This window comes from Sylvia atricapilla, chromosome 3 (assembly GCF_009819655.1).
Source record: "Sylvia atricapilla isolate bSylAtr1 chromosome 3, bSylAtr1.pri, whole genome shotgun sequence".
Classification (NCBI taxonomy): domain Eukaryota; kingdom Metazoa; phylum Chordata; class Aves; order Passeriformes; family Sylviidae; genus Sylvia; species Sylvia atricapilla.
The window spans coordinates 98,387,142-98,410,497 of NC_089142.1; the positions used below are offsets into that span (position 1 = coordinate 98,387,142).

Consider the following 23,356-nt stretch of genomic DNA (forward strand, 5'->3'; position numbering starts at 1 on the left):
CCTCCAAATATTACAAGTACTTTGGGGCAGGTGTATCCTCGCAGTGTCTCTACCAAGGCTTCCACACAGGACCCTCTGACTTGGTTAGAGCATTGAGGTATTACCATGCTGTTAATATAAATTAATTCTTTTCACTCTCTTTTTCTGTCTCTTCATTTTGAAGATCATTTAAGAGGTCTTTTGACGTAGCTGTGAAATCAGTACCATTTGCTTGTTGCATGTATTTGACTGGGGACAGAAAGTTCACTCTCTTAATCTTCAAAAAGATGTTGTGATAAATACAGATGAAATATTTTTCAATATTTTGTTCTGTCACTTTTTGCAATCTTTAACACTTTAAACAATTTAAGATGTCCATCATTCACTGAATGAGTCACCCAGAAGGATAGGACACATCCATTTAGTCTTGAATTAGTGAAATATTTGTGTGTGTGTATGCAGCAGTCTCAAGGCTTGCACATTTTAAGTACAGTGAGTACGATCTTGGCAACTTAGCAAATGCTACTGAGGCTTTCCACAGTAGTTTTTTGTTAAAGGAGAAGTCGGTGATCTGGAGCCTGAATTTATGCTCAGAAAATTGCTTTTCATCCTACAGCATGGGTTCTTGAGCAGAGGCAGGCTCAAACAATATGTTGAAAATTATCTTTTCACAGAACTTTGATCAAAGTACAAATGTCCTTGCCTCAGGAAGCAGTTTGTTTTCCCTTGAGAAGTGATGCTAGAAAAATCAAAGACAGCAAAGTCTACTTGCTGGCCAAAATTCATCTATGAATAAATTGCATCACAAAGCTACGAGCAACATAACATTTTCAAAGACCATATCATAGTGTTGCTATAAGAAATGTGATTTATAAAACTCATCATTGGATGGGAACTCCTGCCATAACAGTATTACTAGAAACTATTATTGTTTATAATGTAATAGAGTATACTCATCTAATGATACTTGTGATTTAGTGGAATCCAGATGTAAACCAGTTTTTGTCAGTTTCATGATTTGCCTGTTGGGAACTTTTTTTTCCAGGGGAATTATTCTGAAGCCTTTTTTGTAGGAACATACCTCTATTAGTCATCTGTTTTTCCAGTAAAAAAAAAAAAAAAAAAAATACTAGATATCATATGACTCCTAAAAGATCCAAAGGAACTATCTAAATAACACAAAATATCCACTGATGTATCATTTTACTTATATTAATTTTGCTTGTTTGTTCCAAAGCTGAGATTCAAGCTTCTTATTTCCTCCTTAATATAAATTTTTGGAACCCAGGAATTCTCATGCATCAGGAGTTTCTGAATAACTATTTGTGACATGCAATTTTGCTTTTCTTTTATATTTTCCCTTTTACTGAATATACCTGCTTCTTAGTCTCTTATATGCAGTGACATAGCTCTAAATAGAGAGATTCTAGTAAAAAATTACTCTGTTTACTACATCTTTTTTTGGTGTCCCAATATTATTATGTTCATGTGTTTTCACATGCTTTGGAAGATAAGAATTCCTTCTTCCATCCAGACTACATCTTTAAAGAGACATCTGTGCTGCCAGAAGAGTTTCAGCTCAACTTTCCTTTGTCATCCCCTGAAAAGAAGAATGCATCTGCAGCTGAGACTTTTAATGTGATTGATTGAAAGATAGAATTCTTTTGGTTAATGGTGAATTCACCTCTAATTTCACACCAGACTCTGAGGCTGAGTAAGTCCGTTGGAATCCTTTCCCCAGTAATTGGTCAGTGGAATCCCCAGTGGGTCAGGGGTGGGCTTGTTAAATGAAAACTTTTCAAACGTGTGTTAAGTTTTGCTGCTGGCAGTTTTTGCTGAAAGTTTCAAGTTGTAGTGTCTAGCACAGGCTGGACGCAGCTGCTGTACAATGTCAGCTTGTGCATACTTTTTTAGCAGCCTTGGCTGAAAGAACATCTCAAAGTGCTGTTTAGGCCACCTGTTGCTTTATGGATTATTCCCACACCTCTGTGGCATATAAATGATTCAGCTCCAGACCTCTGTTCTATGCAAGTGAAGAGAGATGAAGAAAATGTGCATAGGAAAAACAACCTTAGAGAAAACTGTGTCGTGGCACTCAAAGGCCCCATCAAGAAAATGTCTTTGCATGAGAGCTAAGGGTAGGTAAATCTATTCAGATGAAAAAGAATAATTTAGATGGGAATCTGAACCTTGATGGAAAACTTGTACAAATACTTGCTGAGTTTCTCATTATTCCACTCACGGTGTCTGGTGCAGTAGAGCATGGCTGGTGGTAACCCTAGATCTGATCAGGAGCAGAGTCCTGCCCATTTTCATTACTCCTCAGGCATGATTCCAAAGACTGCAGACATTTAGTATCCTTCTGGTGGTTTTTTTAGCTGGTTTAAATGCACTAAGTGGAACCAGCCTTTTTGGAGACTAAGTGTCCCATTTTTTCAGAGATGTCTCCCTGCAATGTCTTCCTGCCACTATGTTTAAACCATAAACTATGGGAAGAATTTTAGTGGCAAGAAAAGGATTTAGACTTCACAGTCTGCACAGACTCCCAGCAGAATGTTCAAGATAGCCTCACCCTGAAATGGGGAAGGAATAGCTAAAGGGTGAAAATATGAATCATCACTTTTGTACCTCAGCAGGCATCATGTAAATATGACTAGAGCATCCTCATCTATTGCAATTAGGTCTGTGTCCATCTCATGTTCCTGCCCCTAGAAGCTTTCCTTGTCTCTGTGCCTCAGCTGACTTCTTTTCACTTCAGTTGTCCTACATACCTTTCTGTGTTGACACCTTGGCTTCATCCTTGATGCATAATCCTCATATTGACATAATTTTTTCTTTAGGATAAGTTTAGAGATGCGTGATTATTGAACTCAAATGTAATTATTTGCATAAAAATAGAGGGAGAAGATAAGAATTCCTTCTTCCATCCAGATATTCCACATATTTACTGGATCTTTTAGTAGAATTTCGAGATGCTGCTGAAGCAATAGCCCAACATTGAATTTCAGTTTGTCCTCAGAGGCGATAACCTCTGAGATATCAGCGATGCTAATCCAGAGACTTGGCAGTTTCAGAGGGGAAAAAAAAGAAAAAGAAGAGGGGGGGATAAGGTTTTGACCCTGCTGAACTCTTTGAACCTAAAAGGCTGTTTACTTCTAATAGCTTTTGATCACCACCAGCTTTTGCCTGAGTAACACATATGACTTGAAGTTAGGAGCGTAAGACTGGTAAAAATCAGTAAGATTGTAAGAGCTGGGGCATTAGTCTGTCCCTTTCTGGTCTCTCTGCTGTAATGGAATTTTTTTTTCCTCTCTGCAAATGTACTAAAGTTCACTAGTCTCACCCATTTGTACAGAGATTGCTTATTTCAGGAGGCTGTGTCCTGTCTTTAATCTGCTGTCTTCACCCTGTTCCCATTCTTTCTTCTTTTCCTTTCTCATGAGTTCTCATCTTCGTCTCCTCATTTCCCAGTAAATTATGTTGAAAGTCACTCTCTTATAGTATTTTTTTCCCTCAGGCATTTTTAGATAGGCTTTCTGATTCACACCTTTAGGTTTCAGTTATATGTTCTTTCTGATATTACCAAATATTTCTGTGAGATTTGTAAGTACACGATTATTCATAAAGATTATACTGGGAAAAGAACAACAGCTGAGGTCTCCTCTGGACTGTAATTTGTGCAGCTCAGTTTATGACCCTAGAAAAATCACTCCACTCTTTTTTTCAGTGGCTTTCTTCCTGAAATGTTTCACGGATTGCATGGTGTCCTTTAGAGAATGCTGAATAGCACAGAGTGTTTCTTTGCTCTTGGCTCATGGCTGTACCCTGACATCCCAAGGGCTGAAGGAAAACAAAACAAGGCTGAGGCAGGAGTTTACCCAGTGAAAGAGTCAATCTGTGCTGGCATTTGAGTATTTAAATACTCTGGTTTGTTTGCCTCGCACTAGGCTGCTGTTTTGGACAGCTGAACAGGAGAGTTCAAAGAGCACCTGATTTCCCATCTCATGTAAACCACAAACTACAGCTCAGTGAGAATGTGGTCACACTCCTGGCTGCCTCTGAGACATTGTGCCAGCTGTCCAAGGGAGGGGATTTTCTCCTCTGCTCTGCACTGATGTGGCCTCACCTTGAGACCTGTGAGCAGTTTCGGGCACCACAGAATAAAAAAAGACATTGGACTATGATAGAGTACCCAGAGGATGGCCACAAAGATGAAGGGGTTGAGAAGAAGCTGTATGAGGTCACTTGGTCTGTTCAGTCTGGAGGAGAGGAAAGGAGACCTCATTGCAGTTAGAACTTCCTCGTGAGGGGAAGAGGAGGGTCAGACACTGATCTCTTCTCTGTGGTGACCAGTGACAGGACCCGAGGGAATGGCCTGAAGTTGTGTCAGGAGAGATTTACATTGAATGTTAGGAAAAGGCTCTTCAGCCAGAGGGTGGCTGGGCACTGGAACAGGCTCCCCAGGGAATGATCACAGTACCAAGGCTGACAGAGCTCAAGAAGCCTTTGGACAACAGTCTCAGGCATATAGTGTAATCTTTGGGGTGTTCTGTGCAGGGCTGGGAGTTGGACTCAGTGAACTTGGTGGGTCCCTTCCAACTCAATATTCTCTGATTCTGTGTCAGAGACAGCTAGTCCTGTTGCATGTATTTTGGCTGACTTTCTCTTATCCACCTGCTGCCTGTGCTCTGCCTCATTCCTTGCTTGCTACTGCTGCTCTTTTCCATCACTCCCACTACCCTTTTTTCCTGGCTCCTGCTCTTTGACTCACTTGCCAAGACATGAGTTTTCTAGACTGGATATTAACTGCCCATGTTCTCTTGTGCCCTGTTTACAAAGACATGTATACATTTCAGAGTTTTGAATGTTGCCCTTTGCTAGCACAAAGTATCAAGAAGAAATAACCTTTTCTCCTTTCTTCCTTCCTCTTCTGTTATAGAGAATTGTGATCAGGAAAAAAAAAAAACCACCAACAAAGGTAAACCAAGTACAGAGCAGAATGTCTAATAGGGTCTGAAGGGCTTCCCTCCAGGGAGCAGCTGCTTGAAGCTTACTAACTTCTGCACATTTTACAGGAAAATGACTCTTTCACTCTGAAATTGGTTTCAAAGGGGAAAAAGGTCTGAAACATTTGACAGAAGCTTCATTAATAGCTCTTGATGTTCTTCTAGCTCTTTGCATTTTCAAGCCCTCCGTTAACAGGAACAAAGCACAGATTACTTCAATAAGCTGATAATAATATGCATTTTCTTATTCACATATCCTGTTTCAGTGCACGTCAAGATCATTCAAGTGAAGCTCCGAATCTATAGCTGAAAAGGAAAAATTGGATATGTGGCCACTATTGACCCTCCAGCAGCATTGATCTAGGAGCACCAGTAATTCAGCATGCTTTGTTAAAGAAATCAATAGTGAAGACAAAGATCTTTAGCCAGTGGAACATCTTCTACCTGTGCAGGATCACAGAATGACTGAGTTGAAGGGCACCTCTGGATATCATTTAGTCCAGCCCCTTTGTTGAAGACAGAACCAAACCAGGGTATTAGTACATAATGATAAGAGCCTTCTCCAGGCTAAACAATCCCAAGTGTCCTGGCCTCTCCTTGTATATCAGCTGCTCCAGTCCATACTGGCCTTTGTCTGTGTTTTTCATCTAACACCCACTTATCAAAGTATCTGGAAGTATTCCTCCTTTAGGGTTGAGAAATCTCTCTTCCACAGGCCCGATTCATGTCTGAGTTACCTGAAGTGGGAATGTTTATGGAAACAGAGTTCAGAGTTTCTGGCAGAGGGGGGGCCTTGCCCCATCCATCCATCCTGGGAAGAGGATTGCTGCTCTCAGCAGGTTTCCACAGTCACTGCTTTGACCTCAGGCAGCAGTTTTTGGGAGCCTTTGGCAGAGTGGTGTGATGTGTTGCATCTTTGCTTCACCCCTTTCATGATAAGTGAACTTCTTGAAGCTTTATTTAGTGGTGTATTGAGGATTTCAGAATGTCTTTCCCTGACACTTCGTATTCAAGCTCAGGAGATTACCTTATGCAATAGTAACACTGGCAGGTCTTGTTCCAGAAGCAACTATAATATGTCCATATGTATCAGTATGGTCAGAGAAATAAACCTGATCTTTTTGTGTAGTAAGATTTTAGTAAAACTGAATTCACTTTGTTTATCCACTCAGTGGTGTGTGATTGACCAAAATTCCCCAGGGAAGAAATTCTGTGTGTGCTTTTGAGCCAATTCCATTATTTTCTGTATAATCATTGCTGTTGAGAGCTTAGTTATCTAACTAAGAAAAGTTGTAATGCAAGTTCTTGAATTTACACAGTTTGTATAAGCAGGCGTGAAATATAAAATACAGATTCATCATTTCTTTTATTGCAGTGGAGTGATGATTTACATGGGACATTACCTGCTTGGAAATGAATATTTTGCAGCCACTAAGGGCCTCAGGTTTTAAACTTGTCCATGTGAAAATAGAAGGGGAAAGGAGATACCCAAATTTCCCCACCACCACACCCCACCCCACAGTAGAATCTGCAAAACATATAAACAGCAGGATGGGATTGTTGGAGTTACTTGTACTTGGCATGCTCTGAAAGGGGTTTGTTCACATTTGCAAAGCAAAAAAAACCAAAAATCTGGGAAGCTGAAACAGAAAATGACCAACTGCAACCAAAGCATTTGCTGCCTGTTTGTTCTGAATGTGCAATTGGCCTTGGTCTTTTAATTATAATCCGTAGAGATGGCTCTGTTCCCTACCCACCCTTGGGCTTCCAGGAGCACTGAGTGCTTAGGGCTCACACTGCTAATGCTGTAATTGAAACAGCTGCTCTGCTTTCAAAGTACTTTATTCATTCACCTTCTAAAATGCTGATGGATCTTTGGTGTGTTCTGGGCCTTTTCTGTAGATGTGAATCTCAAACACAGCCACTTGCTAGATAGAAATACTGAATAGCATTTGCCACAGCTTTTAGTGTGCTGTCTCAGTTTTCAAAGAGGGAAGAAAATGGGAGGAGGTGACAAGAAGGCTGCTCTGAGGCCATACTGGTCTTTGGACTAAATTCACTTCACCTACAAGACCAGACGTCCTAATTCTCTATTAATCTCAATGACTTAAACTAAAGTGAATGTGAAATATTACTAGGCCAAAAGGTCATTATTTTTACATTCTGCACTGATTTTTAGATGAGCTCACAGAGAGAAATGCCTCTTGAAATTGTGCTGCAAATGAGCAGAGCATCTGGAGGGCCTGGCACTAATTCACCCCAGGCCAGGGGTTCCTTTGCAGCCCCTCCCTTCTCTCTGGCCTTGGGACAGCAGTGACCAGGCTGAGTTGCTGCTGAAGTCCTTGATCAAGCTTGAGAACTTCATGCAGCCAATAGATGCTGAAGTATACCTATGGTCTTTGTCTATACGCTTTTCTTTACCCTCTGTTTTTCCACTGTTCAGCTCAATTCCGAATTGTTGCCTAGTAATGGAGAGTTTAGTCACTATGTCAGATGAATTCCACTTAATTGGTGGAAAGTCATCCCAGTGTGGCAAAGCTGGTATAAGGCTGACAGTGGCTAACATGGATATATTCAGTTAGACCGTGGCAGAAATGGAGTTTCTGACTAAAACACAATCGCTTGACTGCTCTGATGGCACTTCAGCATAATTTCATCTTCCTTCAGCCCACTGCTCAGCACATCCTATGAACTGAGGCAACTTTACCCTCCTTGTGACCAGAATTCAGCATATCCTGAGGCAATTTACCCAAGCAAAAAGGATGCAGGAACATTTGGATTTGAACTCTTTAATTCCTCAGGAGTTGATTCACCCAAGAACAAGAACACCCTAGAACTGTATAAAATCTTTGAGTTACACAGAGATAGGGGCTGATCTGGCCCATAGCTTGGTTTTTATTGAACAGTATTGATTGTTCTTGGCTGATATGGAGCCTAGAGCTTTGTGGTTATGCCTGTTAGGGAAAATTAGAGGTCATTGTGGTACTTTGAGAGCCAATAAAACTAAATTTTGATGAAAAAGGCAAAATCCTACTTTGAAGTAGGCAACCCATATAGAAAAGCAGTGAGGAAGGAAAGAAAGAGTGGAAATTTTTATTGTATTTTGTATCAGCCTACAGAATTGGATTATGGGGTTTTTTCTGCTTAGGAGAGGAAGAACCCCAAGGAAATAGTTCCAGAAAAGATCACTTTGAAAAATCCTCTTGACGTGACATGAAATAGATAATTAATGTTAAGAAATGCAGTCTCAGTGTTGCTCCCTGGTTTTTGCTACCTGTAGGTGACCTGACAATATGCACTCTTGCATGTGGATATTTTGCATACCCACAGCCTTATTTGTCTGAAGTGCTCAAAGGTTGTTGCAGGTTCATATAGAAAACCTCATCATTGTTCAGAGTTTAATTTACGTGTCATATTGAAAATAGAGATTTAAGTCAGAATAGTGCCGGAATTTGTTTGGCCTTTTGCACTGAGCTGGGTATTAACTTAATCAAGCCTTACAACACCCTCAGGCTCCAAGTATACCTTTTAATACTGATGTTCATAGAAATGTCACAGTGTTTCTAAAGTCATACTGAAATATCATGCCAAGGACCTTTTCCCTCATTTTTTGCCTTGTGAGGGAGTTGTGGAATGGTTTTCTTTCCAGCCTTTGCCCAATACAAGAGAGCTTGTGAGGCTAGCTCTTTGAGGCTAAGCTCTTATTTCTGTGTTTCTGAGCTATCCATGATGCTGCAGTGCATGGTCTTCTTCCGAGAAAAGTGTCTAAAGGCAAGAGCTATCCCAGAAAATATTATTGAATTGCAATTTCTGATGTTGTTAGAAAGAAGACTACTTGAATTTGAAAAGCAACTTAATGTAATAAGGAGATGAACGGCATTGTCAGGACTGCTATTTTGGGAAGGCATGAAAAGGCCTAGGTATTTTCTTTATCAGAAAGTACTAAAGACAGTCATCATGTTTTCGTGTGCTTTTAAAATCACTGTTCAAAAGCACCTTCAATTTCATAATGAGCTTTTTGGTTTAGGAACCTTTTTATTTGATTGTGAGGAGCCAGTATGTTATACTGGAATATCTTGTGGAGTCTATTTTCTACGCATGTTTCTTGTCAAGACTTTTCCTATTTATGCTCAAAGGATAAGTGTGTGTGCCAAATGTTGAGAGTTACAGGCAAATGTATGCTGAGCTTAATAAAACATCTCCATGCTTCAGGTTCTGGGAAGTTGAGAAACCAGACAGTGTCTTAAACTCATATCTGCAGGCAGTGACAGATACAGTTGGCTACTCCTGACTTCCCCTCTGGATGTTCAGCATGGCTTGCTCTGATTCTCTTTCAAAAATACCTAATACTAAATGCAGGTGATTCGTATCAGTGGGACAGAAACGTGTGGAAAACCTAGTCTCAACATGTGTGGAAAAACGAGGCTTGATGTTGGTAGCGTTTTTGGACCTACCCAGCAGAGGTTACTGGTGTGTGTATATATTGCAAATGTGGTAAGATGGGGCAGAAGTTGTCAGTGCTGTACATTGCTGTCACTGCTGCCGTGTTGAAAGCTGTGCAAGCCTCACTTTGGTGGCATTTCTTTCTCTTTAAAGTTGACATTTCAGTTGTTAAGTGGTACGATCTGTCTGACTTCTGAAGTGTCATTTGCTCTGAAGAGCAGTCACTAGCCTCCCAAGTTCCTTGTCTTTGAGGACACTGACAAAGTGACTGTTTTAGTCACTCCTTTTTATTTTAATTTCCTTCTCCATTCAAAAGAGCAATCCTGTTGAGGGAAAGGGTCTTACAGTACCTGATACTAAGCAGTAATGGACAAAACCTTCCTGCATTCCAAGCCTCATATTTCCCAATTCACATCCTTCCTAATGAAGCATTTCTTTCAAATTACTGTGTTTGAAGGAAGTAAATTAGATTGGAAGGGAAAGTTTTTCATCAAGAAATGAATCCTTCATTATCACACCTGCAATTTCATTTTGTGTTACCTCTTGCATTGCTTGTGCATAGATATCCTCTGTATTGTACAGATATATGGGAAGCATTTCACTTCTCTTTGTTCTGCACCATGTTTTATTCTTATTTACTTACCTGTTTTGCATCTCATATGCACAGGTTCTGCCCAGTGCAATCACATGATACCTCTGTGCTGCAGGCAAAGACTGGAAACAGCTGAAATGATGGGAAACGTGGTATTTGCTGAGGATTATATGCCAGCCTTTTTTGTTTCTGGGAATCTCTAATACCCAGTCAGGCTTTTTTTTTCTTTCTAACCCTAAAGCTTTTTATGGGGTTTGACCTGATGAAATGGGTTTTAGGAGCCTCTTAGAGTGTCCTGTATTGGGCAGGAATGCCTGGAGTAGATGGTCTCTAAATCCTTCTGAGTCTAATGATTCAAATGCTTTTTCATCTAGTCTTTAGTCTTTCTTTAACTCTATTGAGATTTGATTTTCAAGTCCAGGTTATTATATCTGCTAGATAATTGCGACGTATTCATAAAGGATACGCAGTTCAGCACAGCTGTTCTCTTAAGTCTCTCTCACTCGCTCTTTGAACCTGACTTTGAACCTAAAATCTTTCATGGTTTTATTTCCACCAGATAGGTGGCGAGCAGATAGACTATTCCTACTTCCCTTTACCTGTGCCATGAAAAGCTGTTCCTGAGTGTGGAGGTAAAAATCCTGGTTTAATTGGTCCCCCAGACACAGCTGTTGAGAACTAAATAATTTCAGACTATTTTGCCACTCCTGTTCCTTTTGAAAAGACATTCTGTCTTTTTGAAGCCTTGACTGTATTTGGCTGTAATTAGGATTAGATTGTTTTACTTTCAATATTTAAAGAAAAAATGAAAACTACTCTTTGGCACACCTGAGCAGTGTTGTACATTGTGTTGAAAGGATGGAGTTCCCTTCTGATCCTCAAAGACAATTAAGTTACTCCCTGAAGCATGAAATTTAATTACCTTCATCAGAAGCAGCATGATGCAGTGGATTAGGACATAGGAATAAGAATGAGAAACTTTTATCTCTGATCCTAGTTCTATTTAGCTACTGATTAAATGAATCACATAACCTTGCTATGCCTCCTTTTCACCCACCTGAAAAACGGGGCGTTTGATTTCTTTGCTAAGGTGCTGTGAGGTCTGTATAACCACCTAAAGATGTCATGGTTTGTGTGAATGCTCAGTGCTCCTGGGATTGTCTGGGCTTACATGTTGCCAACAGTTATTGCAACTTGGCTTCATACAATGAAATTTCATTTTTGGGTACTGTTAGTTTTGTTAAAGTAGGTGTAATCAAACTGATATGCAAACAGGGAGAAGGCTACAAGAGGAAGTGACACTAAAGAGCCCTTGTGCACCAGAAAAGTCTGCTGAGCTATTCTTTTCACATCACTTTTGGCCCTACATTTTACATGTGTTAACTAATTCTAGCATCCCAGGGGTACCTCCAACTCAAGAGGCAGAAGACATTTCCATCCTGGGTGGTTTAACTGGGGAATGTAAAGGAAAGTTCAGGGCCAGATGAACACATTCCCCTGGGCAAGCTGTTGAGTGCTACTGTACTTGCATTTGCAGAAGTCTCTTACTGGAGTGATTAGCCATGTCATGTCCATGGGGACTTCACACAAAAAACATCAGAACTGTTTATTGGAGGTGATGAAGTAGCTAATTAAAATAATTGGCTTTGACATTTTAAAAACCAACAATGCTTTCTCATGTCGCAACCACTCTTGTCCGATAGTTTTTATTCTGTAAGTTTCTTAGCATGTCTGGAGCACTAAGTTTACATTTTGGAATGGTCAGTAATAAAAACGGTCCAATAAAAATCTGGATTACTAATTCCACAGATTTTTGCAAAGATTAGCTGAATTAATAGTAACCCTGCCATTTATTTGGTGGCTTGCCTTCCAGGGCAAAGTTGATTACTGTCTTTGCAAAGAGGTTTGCCTCCACTGTGCAGCATGAATTCTTCATCTGACTTTGAATCCCTCTGCAGTTCCTCTGCTCTTTATTCCAGGGCTGAGTCAGTATTAAATCCCATTAGAAGTTTCTCATTTGTAATCACAAGAATAAGATTTAATTGTGAGTGTGCAGTTCTTCAGTCAGTTACCTTTTCTGTTCTGCACACCACTCAATCGTAAGTCAGTTTCCGAGCAGGGAATTTTCTTTAAACAGATTAGGAAGACAAAATCTTTTGTGATGGTGATTTTTCTAAGAGACATGCAGGAAAGTGATTAAAAAATAATATTTTAACTCTGTAGAAGTTAACAAGGATAGTTTTTTTTTTCTGTAGGTTTTATCTTCTGCCATTTAAATAATTTTTCCCATGTAGAGTGTTTTCCTATGTGTGTAGCATACTCTCTGCACAGGAGGAGAGTCTGCTACCAAAGAAACTGTAGGGGCTTAATTACAGACTTCCATTGTTGGCCAGGAATAAGTAGAACATAGAAAAATATCCTTCATGGGCAACTTGTGTTTCACTGAAGCCTGAAGCAGTTTCTTCCATATTGCAATATCTTCCCAGCTGTACAGTTCTCAGTAGAGCAGCTCTACAAAGGAGGCCAGCATTGCAGTTCTAGAAAGAGGGTAGATTCAACTTCCTTCCCATCACTCGTGAGGGTGTATCATTTGATTTTGGAGTCAAAATCTTGTTGGACTGTTCTAGGCAAGGTAATTATTCAATGCCTGATTTACTGGTCAAACCAAGCACATTTACAGGAGATTTTCTTGGGGGAAGGTGGCAGTGGTTTTAGTTTCATCTTAAAAGCACTAAAAGAGTAACAGGAAAGAAAATATTTGGTTTTGTGGTTGGTTTTTTTTTTAAATGGCAAAACTTTTGTGAAAGCATCTTCTAAAGGCATTTTGAGGAAAGGGCAGGGAAGCATTCTTGGAACCACTCACAGGGATGTTAAAGGTCTGATCCAATGACACTAATAAAGGTCTCAACTGTATTTAACCTACCAGTTACAGTTGTGTCTTGCTTATGCAAAAGGCCAATGAAAAGGGTAGAAAGACAATTGGCATTAAATCAATAGAGGAAAAGTTACCATTTTTCTTTTCCTTAAAAAATAATGTTCCTATTTTTCTTGCTCTTATTAAGTAAAATTATCACTGAGCAGAGGAATTAACATTGCAAACTTTGTGTTGCACATCAGGAATCTCCTCTTTTTGTCTTAAATCTCTTGCATTATTATACGGTATTTTTATTTCTTGCCGTTTTTCAAGACTATATCATCATGCTTCAAACTCTGGACCTGGTGTCATTTAGTAGTCTGTTAAATTCCACAATTTTCATTCTGGGAAGGTGAAGGTGAGAGAGCAGAATACAGCTTGAATTCACAGAACTATTTTCTGAATGAGAGGAGGTAGTTGGAAGTTCTTGTGTTCTTCTAACCCAGCTATTAATTGTTGCTGGGAGCACATGAGCTGATTTATGAGCCTTGGAGGACCCACACAGCTCATCATTTCCCACAACACCATCCAAGTGCAGTTAGCCCTGATTCACTAGGATTTAAGCATTTGTTCTTTGGGGAATTTTGCTAATAATTTCTATATTTTTCTCATAAATTGAAGACTTTCACATTTTCTCTAAAAGTGAGAAACTGTGGCTCTGTCAAAGCTAGGACAGTATTTTGGGTGAAACTTTAATTCTGCCTTTGGGCCAGTGCAAACTGCACTCCACTGAAGACATAGGTGGTGACACAGGTGGCAGCACAGGTGTCAGGCTGGCTGACAGCACAGAAATTAATTCTGCCTTCCGGAATTAGTTGGAAGTCTGGGGGATGATCACAAAGATGAATGCTGTACATGGGTTGTCAAAACCAGAGTGCCACAGCTTGCTGCGATCAAACATTTTGAAAGCCCTCTTTAACAGGATGAAAGAGTATGTGAGTGTTAATTGGATTTGAAATCATTTAGCCATGAAGGCAGATAAATGCAGGATTGCAAGTATTCTGGCTTGAGACTTTACTTGAGAGTTCTAGCACTTTTTTTTTAATGCACTACCTCTAAGAGATCATCCTGATTTGCACTTGCTATTAATCAGTGCTGGCATTACCCACAGGAGCATGTAAAATGGCATCCAAAGTATTAGTATATCGATTAGAATTAATCAGGAAAGCGTTTCTTCTGAAGCTACATGCTGCATGAACAACCAGTGTCTAAACTACTGCTCCTAAGTTTCCATGACAACTGAATTGTGGCTTCTGAAACCTAGAGCCTGGCCAACTGGATGGATGCAGGGCTTAAGAAAGGTTACAGAAAAGTTCTTTGGCTTGTTCAGGATCTAGCACTTCACCCTTGCAGGGCTGGGAGAGGCCAGATGTTGTCTCCAGCACATCTTCATATTAAAGACTGAGTATGAAGAAACCATTTGAAAATTTAGCCCTTGCTCTCCTGTGTAAACATGGGCTCAGGTTCTGTCAGCAGCATTTTCTGCTTCTGAGGTGAGTCTTCTAAGAGAAACTCTGGGTGCTGCCCAACTACTCTTCAAGCAACTAATTTTTTCTAGGTGCCATATCCAGGTCTGAACTTCTCTAAAGTCTGAAAATATTTGTATCTAGGATTTTGGATTACTCTGTCACTGAAGACCACGGTGTTACTCGTTTCTGTCTAAACTGATGTATATTGCAGATTCTAGATATCTGAGCCAATTTCTTTCTTACTACAGCTTCAGTGAAAGACTTGATGGATCTGACTTGTAACAAGACACTGAGCCATGCCTAAACAATACAACAGTGCATTGCTTTGCAGCATATAGGTTCAAATTAAAATGTTAAACTGCAACATTTTTTCATTACTTGAGGCAACATCCACAGAGATCATCATGGTTATTATGGCCACTGTTGTGGTAGAAATAGGCCATCATGTTGAAGGCTATGTGATGATAGCTCTGGGTATAATAAGTGATGCCTTTGTCCTTGCAGTTGTCAGCTTACTTGGCTGATCGATCACTCTGTAGAGTGCTTGGAGGTCATGCAGAGGATAACAGGGGTAATCTGTTACCTGCTATTGTTTGCTTTTGGTCCTATGTTTCACAAATGCAGAATGGTTGAGGTTGGAATGAAGCCCTGAGACTGAGTAGTCCAACTTCCCTTCTTGATGCAGGGTGAGCTAAAGCAGGTTACCCAGAGCTGTACCCACTCCCATTTTAAATATCTGGAAATAGAGACTCCATAAGATTTCTGGGCAACTTGTTTCAGTTTTCAATCACCCTTAAAGAAAATAAGCTTTTTCTTGTGTTTTAATGGAATTTCTGGTCTTTCAGTCCAAGAAAAGTGCCTTGTGCTTGCCTGTTGTCCTTTTCATTGGCCACCCCTGTCCAAATCTGTCTCCTTTTCATTCACCCATAACATATCAACACTAATAAGATCCTTCCTGAGCCCCTTCTTCTCCAGGCTAAGCCATCCCAATAGTCTCAGCCTCCTCTTGTATGTCAGATACTCCAGTCCCTAAATCACATCTGTGGCTATTTGCTGGACTCACTTCTGCAACTTATGTCTGTCTTGTGCTGGAAAGTACTGTGCTGGACCCAGTTCTCCAGAAGTGTCTCTCCAGTCCTGAATAGTGAGGAAGAATTGCTCCTTTGATCTGTGGTTTCCATTGCTTCCTGGGGAACTATTAGCCTTTCTTGTCACTGGGGATATGTTTCTAGCTTAGGCTCATTTTTTTTTATGCCAGGACCCACAGGTTGTCTCCTGCAAAGCCACATTCTGGCCTGTGCTGAAGCACAAGGTTGTTCTCTGCAGAGGCAGTGCTTTGCATTTCTTTTTCTTGAACTTCATGGAGTTCCTGTTGACCCCAATTTCCAGCCTGTCAAGACCTCTCTCAAAAACTGTTCTGTGTTTTTAATTGCTTCTCCCAGTCTTGCTGGAAGGTTGTTGATAGTGCAGCCTGTCCCGTGGTCCAGGTCATTAATGAAGACAGAAAACACTACAAAAGCAGAGGTGTACCCTTAGTGACTTCCAGCTGGACTCAGTACACTGCTGAAGCCCTCTTAGCCAGTTCACCTCACCGCCCACTCACAGTTCGTGCTTCCATCCATCAGTGACGAGGGGACACAGTACTGGAAACCTTATCAAAGTCAAGATAAGCAACATCCACTGCTCTCCTCCTCGAGCAAGCCTGTCTCAGCACAGAAACCTGTCAGCCTGGTGAAGTGTGACTGTAGTATGAGGAGGTTCTGTATGTGGTGTTTCCCCATCTATCCCAAAAGATGACTGAAGTAGCTTTCTGTTACTTTGCTGAAATGCTTTCTAAAATTAGATTCATAATGTGTAGGCCACTGATAGAAATTTAATATAGCTACTAATAATTATCGCCTAATACATATTGGTTATGCTGAAGTAGATCTTGCTGATGGTGCTGCCAGGTAGTGAATATCTAGTACAAATATAGTACTACTGTATGGGTCTGTACTACTGAGTATGGGTCTGTTAATACAATGTGTTGAACAGGTCTGGAGATCAGAGTCCCAAATGTGCCAGAGAATGGTGGCAGAATTGATTCCTATCCAAATTTGCCCACAGGTGTCTCTGCTGACCCTGGAGCTATTTTTAGTATCCGCAATAAATCCACCAGTTAACCTCATCATTGTCTCCAAAGTAAAAGGCTGATACTTTGTATTTCCTTTCACATGAATCTCTGAATCTCAGGCAACCTATTGAAGGAATTTGTACCACGAAGTATGAATATATTTTGTAATGAATCTGAGCTTGAGTGAGTCTGCCTTTTCCAGTCTTGCCTTGTGGTGATATAAAACACCTGCTTGGCAACAGCTCTGGGAGTTAATAAAGTTTCTGTGGTAAACTATGAGAGGCCTGAGAATCTCAAACTAAAGTTATTGCACCAGTAACTCAAAAAAGCAATTCCTAAAACTCCTGGCACATTTATCCAGAGGGTTAGCAGTAGCACAGAAATGGAAATCATTGTTGAGAGCCACTGCATACTTGGAATTAAAATCCATCAGTCTTCTGAAGCGGAGGAAAACAATTTTCATGACATACAGATGCTTTTGTATTTCATAATCAAAAATAATCTAGAGTTGGTTTGGGCTCTATTTGTAGGGAAATTCGTATCCTCTAATCCTTATATTATACCTAAGTTGAGGTGACATCAGAAGAAATAACTGACACAGAAGCTAGGCATTTAAAATACTCTTAATGCTTTATTCTATTTAATTACAGCTAAAGCAGCTTTATCTCTTGGAGGAGTGGGACAGAAAAAGAGTGAGGATGCCAACATCCTTCTCTCAAGTGGGAGCCTAGAGCACCGAAGGTGGAAGATGAGCTGTGGAAATGAAAATAACTGTAAAAAAATTAAATTTAGCAGTCTATTTTCACTCTTCTCAATGGAAGAAGAGGGAGGAGGACACCTAGTAAATCATTAAAAAGCTGTGTTTGCTTTTCTGAGTTGCACATTAAACTGCAATAGCTGCCAGCAGGGTCCTTCTGCAGCCCTTGCTTAGGACTTGTCTTTAGGTCCTACACATACCTGTCGGCAGCTCCCTTGACTGCTGGGAACTTTGTTCAGTTCAGTGGAGCAAAATGACACCACTGTGTCCCTGAGGAAACAAACAACATTTCTGCCTCTGGAACCAAGAGAAGTCTCCTAGCTTTAGTCACAGTGTAGGATCTGCAATTTGATCCATGCTCATAGCAGGCACAAATGATGGTCGGTGCAAATGTCATACACACACGTTGTATTTCCTTTCAGAGGGGTATCTTAACTTCACAACATCCAAATTTTGGCACACTTCTGGAGAAAGAGATGCCAGGTAGATTATGTAGCTCCTTGTGCTCAGATCCCTTCCCCCCAAAAATATGTCCTTTTTCACAGCTCATGGAAAAGTACAAACACACATACAGGAAGGTGATGGGGTACTTGACAAGGAAATCTTTTTATAAGAGCAATACAAAATGAGGGGTTTTGTCAAAGGGCAATGAAAAATTTCTGACAACTAGAAATAGTCTTCCCCTAGCATGCTTAATATTGGTGTTTTAAAAAAAAACTTAAGGAAACACAGCAAGATTTTTTTCTCATCTTTTAAAGGTTGCAGCTGGAGCTGCATTTCCTAACAGGTTTTGTTAGGCCCTGTTGGTTTGTTAGACTCCACCACTTACAGTATACTACAAAGAGTCTTTTTCCTTGGTGCTGGCTTCTTCCTGTAACAGAATGTGAAAAAATGAATTAGTAGTGGCTGAGTGACTTTACAGAATGCCTTGTCTCTGATCATGTTTATGGTTAGTGAGCAGGCCCTGATAAACTGGAGTGAAACAGGGGATGGGATCCATATCACTGCCTCTTGGGAGCAGCCCTTCACAAATGGTGTCAAGTGGTTTTACTGGCAGCCTGTGCCCAAGGATGAAAAGGGAGATAGGCTGGACCATTTTATTGTACGAGTATTCAATTCTTTAATGTGTTCCTTGCAGGATTCCAGTGTATCTGCAAAAAGACAGATACTTGTGTTTTTACTGTCTGGCTTCAGACAAATCTTGCAGGATACAGAATTGGAATCAGGGGTCTAGGAATAGTTCTTGTCCTCTCTGGCTGGAAGTTATTTCAGGTAAAGCAGCAGACCCAGCTGATCAGAGGGCAAGAGGTGGGTGTTACAGATAGCCAGGCATCGGTATCTTCTAGCATCTCAGGGAATAAATTAAGTTCATACAGGCTTTTTGTTCTTGTTTACTCTCGGCAACAAGCAGACTGAGTTGAAGCACTCTTGGAGTGTGGATGTTATCTCCAGGGCTGCTAATTCATTTCCTTGATTTACTTACTGGGAATTTTTGTTATTTGGGAGGGAGGTAAGTAGGAAAAGAGGGACAGGAAGTGGAGGAGGAAAAATAGCGTGTTTTAGATGTGGTGCTTTGTGCACAGGTAGATGTTCCAGCCAACTGCTTTAGAAGCCAAGCATGTGATCTCAACCAGTGATGCAGTGCTGGGAATTACAGCTATTGTACAGCCCTGGAGACTGCCTTGTTTCCTGAGTGACTAAGAGACTTTTTGGTGAGACTCAGGAACAATATTTAAAGGGCGTGTGCATGTGTGCTACAGATTTCATGGCTTGCTTTGCAGAGAGTTAAGCTTCTTTTAAACAGCAGGCAGACATCTGAGGGCACAGAAGTGTGACAGAAGAGAGCAATAAGCTACTGTTTAGTTGGGTTTCCACATCTTAGCTGGGTGGAAACCTTGGTGCTTAGAATCCTGATTTCAACAAAATCCATGGGAGGGAAAGGCCCTGACCATGGGGCACTGTGAGGGACATGAGGACTGTGGTAGGGGGCACAGTGTGACCAGCCATAAGTACAGCTGCTCCTTTGGGGGATTTGGTATTTGTAAAGTAGCCTTTCTTACAGCTCTTCTCCTTTGTTCTTTCCTCTTGCTTTATGATGAGACCAGATGGGTGCTGCTTCAAAGGAGAGTTGGACACCTGGAGAAACCATTTCGGATCTCACTGGAGTATCTTCCTGATGGGAACAAGAGCGTGGCAGCCGTGGATTCCTTCGCCATGAAGAACTGCAGTTCAGGTAACAGACTATTTTATCATTTTTAGCTCACAGAACTTTGATGCCTTTTTGGAAAGAAGCACAACTTCTGACTGCTGCAGGCACCACAGAAGGAAAGGCTCTTGTCAAGTAAATAATTTAAATGTAAAAAAAACCAAATAGGTTGGTTTTTTCCCCTCTCAGGGAAGGGTCTTTTTCAATGTTGCCTTAAAACTTTCGTACAAGAAGTTAAAAACAAATTTGTTGGTTTGGGTTGGGTTCCTTCCCCCCTTCCCCTCCTCCCATTTGGAAAGAGTAGTAATGAAAATTTAATTTTGGAAGAAAAGAAGCAGTATTCATCCTGGCTTGCCAGATGCTTATCCTGACAACTTCACTTTCCTGCAACAGAAAGTAGAACAGATGAAGGGCTCCTAGACAGACATCTTGCAAGCCATCTTTTTTTTAATGTTTGTGGTTACAAATTTCAGGGTCATTTTTTAAACAACTGTGGAAAACTTGATTCCAATAAAGTGTGCCTTTCTTTGGCAATGTTCCAAAGTGGTTATTGTGAGCAGCCCCTAATAGCTCCATGTAATGTGTGGAATTTTAATAATGGGCAACCTAAATGGGGGTTACTTTTTTAAATACAAGCTATGTAATCAATCCAAGTATGTAAATTCAATGCTCTATGCCAGAAGCAGCTGCATATTAGTTCTACCAGTTTTATGGACTCTGTGAATCATACTGAAATCTTTAGGTGGCGTGTCAGTGAAGAATATTACTACTTATAGCTCTTAACACATTACTTTTTGTCCATTTTATTTATTTGGCGTAGTGCTGAGTTGAGCTGCATGTCCTTCTTTTCAGCCTCTCTAGGACAGGGAAATGTGCTGCAGAACATACATTATTTTGGTCATTTGCCTTGCTCTCCACAAAGGCCAGTTGTATTAAAGGATTTATTGCACTGTTTGTACATAAAGGTACTCTCTAAGCTCCAACAGGGAGCAGCCTGACATTGTGCTGGAAGCAAAGGCATGTTCAGACAGAAGGTGCCTGTTCTGCTGCTGGTGTAAGGACACAAATGCTTTGGGAATTCGTTGCCCAGACTGTGGGCACAGGAACTTCTCTCTTGGGAGCACTCAAGGGCTAGCCAGAGGTGCTGGAGTGCGAGTTCTTACCAATAACCGGCACTGGTGTGACGGATGTCAAGGGCTGGGGCCATTAAGATACATTCTGAGCAAAAGAAGGAACAAATCTCCCATTTTGCCTGCAGATTTGTAGGAAACAGCTACTCCTCTGCCCTGCTTCTAGGACACTGTGTAAGGACAATACCACCAGAGAACAAAACCACTTGTTCTCTTATTTTCGTTTGGTTTACGTCACTAAGCCTTTTGTGCACAGCTGAAGATGTGGCACTGTGTTTTTATGAGGAAAGAGGTGGTGATGAGCAGCTGAGGAGACACCTTAAGCTTGGAGAAAATAGGGAAAGCAATAAGAAAAGATTAATCTAAATCTAATTTTTCTGCAGCTGTTAGAAGCCTTTGGGCAGCTTAGCTACTTGGATAACTTAATGCCGCTGAAGCACATAAAGCATGGGTGAATTTGAGAAAGAAACATCTGAGAAATAGAAACATGCCTTCAGCCTGATTTTTATAAGCCTTTTGAAGACCATAAACACAATTTAAAAATAAATTAAGGTGTACATACAATCTCAGGAAGTTAGGCTACTATTTCCTTAGGTGCAGATATAGAGAGAATCCCAGATTCACAGAATATGTTGAGTTGGAAGGGCCTGTCAGGATCATTGAGTTCAAATCCCAGCCCTGCACTGGACACAATAAGAGCCACACCTTGTGCCCAAAAGTGTTGTCCAAACTCTTCTTGTGGTCTGTCATCCTTGATGCTGTGACCACTTCTCTGGGGAGCCTGTTCCAGTGCCCAACCACCCTCTGGGTGGAAAACAACAAGGGCTTGAAAAAGGTCAGAGTTTGAGGTTGGAATTTTGTTTTGCATGTTGATGATTTCATTTTTTTGAGTCCCTTAATCAAAGAAAAGATTTTACATAGAAAAAAATATTGCATCTAATCTGAAAAATTAACAGTTAATATGAGATTGAATGGGAAATTAAAATTAAGAACTTAAGTAGATTCTGATGCTGATAAAATTCTGCAGTTTTAAAAACCTCAAAATTAAAAAATTCTCATTAATTGTCACTCGAATATCTTCACATTTCCCAATTCCCATAAGAGAAGGAAATCTTTTATAATGTTTTCTCAACCTTAGGATTTGAATCTGATCAGAGAGCTCCTACAGTCAATACAAAGACTGCTTGTACTTCTATAGGTTTTTGTCTCAGGACAACTAACAGGTAGCATTGCCTGGACTGCTACAACCAATTGACTTTCAATTACTGACTTAAATGTGAAGCAAATTGTGTTTGTCAGTGTGTAAAACCTAAGCTATTGATTGCCTAATTCTCTTTCTCACAACTTACGATTTAAATAAGGGCAGTAGCCGAAGCAAAAGAAAATTACGAATTGCAGAGAAGTAATATATTAATTTAATAACATCAGTTAAGAAATTTGTTACTTATACAAGTAAAGTAATTGTGTATAATTGCTTATACAGTGGCATTTTATAGTTGATGGTAATTTCTAGTAATAAAAATAGAGTTCATTTCCTAAGTAATGTATTGACTTATTTATGATATTTAATGGGTTTCTTACTGATTTTTATTGCAGTTGTAAATTAATTAATTTGCTAACTTATTTCCAAAAGTCTTAATTAAACTACTTATTAGTAGGCACAAGTAAATGACAAGACATTGTTTTACTTAGCAATGTTCGATTTGCCAATTCTAAGTAAATTTTTACCTAAGGGGCGTGGAGACCAAATGCTTCTGAAATGTCTTAAAGGTTTAATGATGCTCCAGGGCTGTTAAAAGCCTCTATTTCAGCCACTCAGCCTGTCCAAGAAGGAAGCACTTAGCTTTCAAGTTTTCAAGCTCAGTAAGCAACATAAAAACCATTTATTTTGGAGAGGGGAGAGACCGTGTGTTGTTGATTAAGTTAATGCTTCTGTCCACTCAGCAATAGCCTTTCATCAGTAGGTACTGAAAGCACACAGAAACACACATTACCTTTGGAGCTGGTAGGCAGTTAGTTCCGTAATGATCTGATGGCTGTAATACAGATGCAAATTTCTGAAAGTTGGAGTTAAGGTTGTACTAAAGGCAAAATCTTTGATCTAAAGCACAGGACCTCTCAGGAAAGGAAGAATTTTGAAGATCAGGAGGTGATTTTACTGAAAGGAGAGATAGCAAAGGATGAGTAAAAATACAGACTTTCAGTGTGTCTGAAGAAATATGACCAACTGCCAGATAGAATTTGTCGTGATGCCACTTGATAAATATTCTAGCAACAGATTTATGAATCAGCTGCAGGAGATCAATAAGGGCTTTCTCCAGACAGGATTGCTTATGCATGTGAATCATTACTAAAATGATGTTTCTGTGCATTCAGACAAAACCTGGATATGTATCATTTCAGTTTTCCCACTTGCTCTCTTTTTGCAGTTTGTCTAATAAATTAATTTGATGACAGGATGTTGTGGTTTACTGAACTTAATGAAATACCAGTGAGCCCCTTTTCAAAATGAGTTCTTGATGCTTCCTATTGGAAAATTGCCTAAGAAAAGTTAACCTCTTCCGAACAGAAAACTGAGATGATATCAGTGTATGAGAAAGAATCACAGAACAGGCCAGGTTGGAAGGAATCTCAAAAGACAATCTTTTGAGTGAAAGGGAGTCTAGGTGAGATTATCTAGAACCCTGACCAGCTGCATCTTGAAAACCTCCAGTGATGTGGACTCTACTACATCCCTGGGGAGTTGC

At 40.2% G+C, this 23,356-nt stretch overlaps 1 protein-coding gene across 1 annotated transcript in view; it reads left to right on the forward strand.

Annotated features, from left to right (window-relative positions):
* Positions 1-23,356, forward strand: part of ALK (ALK receptor tyrosine kinase) — a 220,891-nt gene that overhangs the window by 99,955 nt on the left and 97,580 nt on the right. The window contains exon 5 of the mRNA XM_066314448.1: positions 19,379-19,506. Within this exon, the coding sequence (XP_066170545.1) occupies positions 19,379-19,506 (128 nt within the window). The remainder of the gene's footprint in view (positions 1-19,378; positions 19,507-23,356) is intronic.